Genomic DNA, 6,085 nt, shown 5'->3' with positions numbered 1-6,085 from the left:
GGGTCACGTGACTTCAGTGTGGGAGGTGGCGCCTCAGGCTGTTCCTCAACCCTAACCTCAGAGTCCCCCAACCCTAATCCCCCCCCGGGGGGGGGCACTGGTGCGCTGGGCCTGTACTCCAGTGTTCAGGAGGAGACATCCTGATCATCGTCCTGGGTCAGGGCTGTGAGGTCACTCCTGCCCTAGGACCTGCTTATCTTCCATGAAAAGGCAGCCTGAGCTGGGATACCCCTAGTCCCCTTTCCTACCATGCAGCTTGTTTCCTTCTTGTATTGCGATTTCCTTCATTCTCACTCTCCAAACTTCATCCTCCATTTCTTATCCCACAGGCATGGAGTTCCATTGTTTTGTTTGAGCCGTTCTTTCCAACCATGGACTTGTGCCCGTGTGATTTTAGGGTGGGCCCTGCTTTCACACCTTTTGTGATATCCTGAAGCCTCATCTGGCAGCTGGCTCTCCCATTCTTCCAAGGTTGTGGTCTCTGCAGTGCTAACCCCACTTCACCCCCACCTCTCCAGAGAAGGGCACTGGATGCAGCCCTACCTGCTGCCACCTACAATGGTGCACCCACCGTGGACCTAGGAGGAGGAGGGGAGAACTGCTGGGTCCTTGGGTCACAGTGCCCTTCATCTAATGAAGTCTGCAGAATGATACACCCTCTGCACCCATCAGCAGAGTCGGGGAGGTGGGGACAGACAGCTGCTTTCCAGTCTCCCCTAGTCTAACAGGGTTGGATCACTGCTTTGTCAGTGCGTAATTTTTCTTGCTCAAAAATTTTATGAGCATTCTGGAAGACTGAGGCAGGAGGGTTACAAGTTCAAGTCCTGGGCAATTTAGTGAGACCCTGTCTCAAAAATAAGAAATTTTATGCCAGGTGTGGTGGTGAAGGCCTGTAATTCCAGCACTGGGGAGCCTGACACAGGAGAATTAATTGGAGTTCAAGGCCAGCCTGTGCTATATAGTATACCCTCTCTTTGAAAAAAAAAAAAAAGAAAGAAAATTTTTTGAAAAATGCCGTAGTTCGATGCAATGGCCATGAGTTCAGTCTCCAGGACCACAAAAAACAAAAGTCCCACAAGTTGAAGCATCTTCCCCTAAGGCTTTGAGCCTTTTGGACTTCTATTACGGACCGAAGGTGGCTCCCCAAAAAATTCATAATGAAATCCTCCCACTCCCCAACCCTTGATATCCAACCCCCCTTGCTATCTAACCAGTTCCTCACTCTCTCCCCCTGGCCCCAGCAGGTATCTGGTTCCCTCAGCAAGAATCCTGTTCACTGGGGCCAGAGGCCCTCAGTTTCCACACATGGACCCCTCAGTGCTCCTAGGCTGGAGGTTCCCACTCTCCAACGCTGGGTTTGAGGCACAGCCTAATCTCCCCCATGTGAGCCATGGACACACACCCATCTCAGTGCCACCTGATGATGCCTGTCGGGTGTCACTGAGTGAATTCTCCTTAACCCTGGGGACTGACTAGTGGCATGAGAAGCAGCCAGAGGCATGACAGGAAGTAAACAAGCTGGAGAAAACCCACTTTATTCAGATCTGAGAGCCCAGCTTACAGAAGCAGGTTGGATACAGTGACCACATCCGAGCCCAGGGATTCCTTAGGATGGGAACTATCCCCCAAAACAGCCCCATCTGCACCCAACAAGCCCTGAATCACATGCTACAGTGAATCTAAACTCAAATTTGCATCTGTGTCCCTGGCCTGGTGACTGTGCATTCCAGGCTAGGTTTTTGTCATCTGGGCTGATCTACACACAATGCTGCAGGCAGTGAGTGGTACAATGGCTACATCATGCATATGGTGAACCCCATCTACCTGAGGAAACCAGAAACAAGAAGCAGCCAAGGACACAGCAGGGTGATACCCCAGGGTAGGCCTGGAGATGTCAGGGGGAACCGCCCCCTGCCCCTCCCTGGGAAAAGGGTCCCTTCCACTGGAGAAGGGGAGGAGGGAATGGGAATGCTTTGGGATCACCGACAGCACCCAAGGGGCACAAGCTAAGAGAGACGGTCTAAGTGGAGACCAGGGCTAGGGCTCTGAGCATAAATTACAGCAGGACCCAAGGGAAGACCCTCAGAAAGGCCAAGAGCATGCCATTCCTTCCTTCCCTTCCTGAAAGAATAGGTGACATCCACCATGTGACCCTCCCCTGGCACCAGCCTCAAAGCCTGTGTGCCCTCACCTGGGGAAGAACAGCCTATGACCAGCCCATCCTGGGTACCACAAAGATGGCCCAGCATACCAGGTGCCAGGCTGTGCGGGCAGGTAAGGAGGAGATTCACTGGGGAGGGCTTTAGACCAGACTTCATGGGCAGTGGTGGAGCCTGGCACATAGCTTGAGAAGGGGAAAACAACGCTTAGCTGAGACCTGGACCTTCGGGCAATGGTGCTGCTTCAGTGGCTCCTTCCAGGGTGGCAGGAGACGGTGGCAGAAGGGACCCTGAGGGCTGCTGCGGGCCAGCTATGCAGGATGGTCCCTTCTGCCCTCAGGCACAGGGGGAACCAGCTAGGTCAGTGCCTTCACTGCAGGGAGGGAGAAAAGGGAGAGAGACAGAGATGGAGACGGAGACAGTGAGAGACAGAGATGAAGACGAGACAGAGACGGAGACAGAGACGGAGACAGAGAGACCGAGGCAGAGAAAGCTGAACAAAAGACAGAAACACTGTTACGGGACCAAAGCAGAGAAACAGCAGAACAGAGAGGGCTACTGTCCTGGGCACCACAAACCCAGACCAGAGATAATGTGACACCCACCTGAACAGGCAACCCCGTCACAGTTGCTGCACATGTGGCACACCTGTGGGCCTGGCCCAGGCCAAACCTGAAAGCTGTCAGGGAGGCTGCAGCCCCTCAAGCCCAGAGTGGGGGCCTCAGTGTTCCCACACTCAGTCCTGTGTGAAGGCTGAGGATGCCTGTTCCCACCTCAGCCCCAAGGCCGTGACCCATGCAAGCAGGATGTGGCTCCAGGCCTGTAACTGACAGGCCTCCCTTGCGGGGCACCAATACCTGCAGCAGCATGCTCAGGCCCAGGCTGCGGTGTTTCTTCTCTAGCTCCAACACAGCCTGCAGCAGAGACCGGAACCGCTCAGCCGGGTCAGCCAGCTCGTCTTCTGGGGTGCTTTCCTCCTTCCCAGCCTCTTGCAGAAAGTGTTCCTCCTCCTCCTCAAAGAAGGCCCGCAGCTTCCTGTAGTCAGTCAAGGCCTTCTTCCTACGGTCCATCACATGTCCCTGCAGGGGGGCAGTGGAGAGGACAGCTGTGCCTCTGGGCCCTGCAGGTACCTCAGTCCATGCGCCCAGCCCTGGTGTACAAGAAACCTGTCTGTGCTCAAGGGAGTCCAGACTGTGACATCTCAAAATATGCCAACAGCACTTTGAAGCACAAGGCCACTTCAAAAGTGGACAAGATCTTCAGGGGAAGACACCCTCTGCTGTGGTCCCCATGCGTCCCCTGAGTTGTGCATGCTGGAGACTGGCCTCAAACTAGAAGCAATGGGACAGTGGGGCCTTTCAGAGGGGCTCAGGGGGAGGTGGCCCTCGGGGTCTCCAAGAACCCCTTGGTTCCCAAAGAGCAAGCTGGTGTCAACAGAGCAAGTCTCTATGGCTCCCGTCGCCTCCCCATCCCCACCGCAGTGCCACCTGCTATTGGGCCTTCACTACAGCAGAAATAATGGAGCCACTTAACTGGCCTTTCAGCTCCCAGACCTGTGAGCTACATAAACCGCTTTTCTCTATAAAATGCTCAGCGTTATAATTTTGTTACAGCATTAGAAGATAGACCAGTACACCCTCTCCATAATAAAGGAGCAATGAACTCTTGTCACCCAGGCCAAGAAGACTGCACAGACCTTGTTTCAAACAGCTCTTGTCTTCATGTCTCCCAACACCACTTAGTTGCTTTTTCAGCACTTGCATTCTTCGACCCACTCAGTCTGTAATGACTGGACAACTGCTGCTTTGGGTCTTCCTTTCCTCACAAAGTTCTGTCCCTCCCTCTCCCAACCTGTGTCAACAAATGTGTCTGTTCTTCCCTATTCGTCTGTCCTACACCAATTCAATGCTCTGTTGGAGAGTATTTGTCTCCCTCTACACAGTCATTCCTTGGTCTTCTCCAGGCATGAGTTCCAGGACCCTCACCCCAAGGACACTAACGTGTGGATACTCAAGCCCCTTCCATAAAATGGTGCAGGATTTGCACAGAACCTATGCATCTTGTCCTGTGTACCTCAAATCATAACACCTAACTCAATGTTAACATTATGTAGGTATTCCAATGCATTGCTTAGGAAATAACGACAATGAAATTGTCTCTGTGCTCAGTACAGACACAGCCATCATAAGATGTGGACACACAGGGTCAATTACTGCAGCTGAAGACCGCACTGGCACACCCTCATCAGAGCACAAGGCCCCCCATCAGCCAAGACTTCATCTAGAAAGCAGGAGTGAGAAAGAATCCCCTCAGACTCATATGGTACCCTCCTGGCCCTGGACCATGGAACAGGGTCAGCCATGGGCAGAAGACCAAAACATGCAGAGGAAGAGGACTCTCGCTGGCTTTACCAAACTCTATTTGGTAAATACCCACAAACACGACCTAGAAAAATATCCTTAGGCTCAGTAAGTTCACCCAAGGCTCCTCTCCAGCCCACACACTGCATCCAGTGGCCCCCACCCTCCACACTGCCACTTGCCTTCCACACGGCAGCTGCAGACTCTGCCTGGCCATGTAGGTCCCGGGCATCATTCAAGTCCTTTCTCATGATTTCCACAGACCCCTTGTTCTCCTGGAAGAGAGAAGCCACATACTGGAAGATGGGCAGGTCTAGGGCCCAGCTCAGCCAGTCTAAGGGACTTCCCAGCACTGATCCCACAAAGTCTGCCCCAGACAGCCCTGGTAAAGGACCTCTGGCTGCCACATCCCAATAAAAGGGAAAAGGCTACAGACACCATAGGGTGCAGCAGATGGTTCCATGTTCCCCACCTTCACAGAGGCTGGGCACAGCCCAGGCAGCTCTTCCGGGTGGCCTGCAACCCATGTTCTTAAGTAGGCTCCCTTTGGGGCAAACTTAGTCCACACAAGGCCTGCTCAGCCTCCTCAGTACCCTGCCTCAGGAAAGGGACAATCAACAGCAGTCACTCTAGGATGGTGCAGGGGACAGCCTGGGCCCTTCCTCCACGGTGTGCCTTGGTAGCAGCCCTAGGACCCAGGAAAGCTCACCAAGCCAGCCTTGCTTCTTCCTGGGCAGGGCCAGGCAGGGTGGTCAGCACCCAGGGACCTGACCATATTCTCAGAAATGACACTGATCCTTAGCTACACTCCAGGGCAGCTCCAGGCCCCAAGGACCCAGCTGTGGCCAGATTCAAGGTGGAGTTCCACACAATAGCAGCTGCCAAATGCAATGGTCAAGAGATCATGCTAGGGAAATTTCAAGAACAGTGCTCACAGGGGTGTGGCTGGGGGTAACCTCAGAGGGAAAAAAGGTGCTGGGCCAGCCTCAAGATGCCCACTGGAAGTCTGGAGCTACAGCCTGGTCACCAGGACAGAACCTTGACCAAGGTTGGTAAGGGGGGGCAGCCCCCTTACCGCAGTGAGGGGGGGGCCATCCCTGGGGTCTATGGGAGAGGAATCTATGGGCATCTAGGATGGGGGTGGGGGAACAAGGTCCAAGGTGGAGCAGGAGATATGGCACTTCGAGGCCAGGTTGTGCGGCAGGGAGGTGAGCATGGCAACCTCTGAAGGGGGAGGGGTCAGCACCGAGTGGGGAGGACAAGAACCCCGGGGTGGAGAAAGGTCAGGGCCAGAGGGGAGGACCCCAACGAGAGGAGGGGAGAGGACAAAGGGGCCACAGCTGCCAGAAAACCATGAGGACCCGGGGGTGGGGAATGGTCCGGGCTCCTCCGGACACCATGGAGGGAAGGTCGGAACACGGGCCTGGGCCCCGCGGGGACCCCAGGGTGGGGTGGAAAGGACAGAGCAGGGGTCGGAGCTCCGCGGGGACACCCCATCCCCCGCGAACCTTGCCGCGCAGGGCCCTCCTCCAGCGTGGCTCCCACTCGGGCGGCGCGGGGCCTGCG

At 55.0% G+C, this 6,085-nt stretch overlaps 1 protein-coding gene across 1 annotated transcript; it reads right to left on the bottom strand.

The window, feature by feature from the left end:
* Window positions 1-1,519: 1,519 nt before the first annotated feature.
* On the bottom strand, window positions 1,520-6,079 carry Rnf187 (ring finger protein 187). Its single transcript, XM_033768085.1, has 4 exons — window positions 6,028-6,079; window positions 4,702-4,794; window positions 3,017-3,238; window positions 1,520-2,532 (listed from the first exon to the last, which is right to left on the bottom strand). Exons 2-4 carry the CDS (start codon window positions 4,768-4,770, stop codon window positions 2,530-2,532), a joined length of 294 nt encoding a protein of 97 aa, XP_033623976.1. The 5' UTR covers window positions 4,771-4,794; window positions 6,028-6,079; the 3' UTR covers window positions 1,520-2,529.
* Between the last annotated feature and the right edge of the window lie 6 nt (window positions 6,080-6,085).

The sequence above is a fragment of the Fukomys damarensis genome, unplaced genomic scaffold (genome assembly GCF_012274545.1).
Source record: "Fukomys damarensis isolate Sample0158 unplaced genomic scaffold, DMR_v1.0_HiC HiC_scaffold_3, whole genome shotgun sequence".
NCBI classification, from domain to species: domain Eukaryota; kingdom Metazoa; phylum Chordata; class Mammalia; order Rodentia; family Bathyergidae; genus Fukomys; species Fukomys damarensis.
This window is presented reverse-complemented; position numbering and strand designations above follow the sequence as displayed.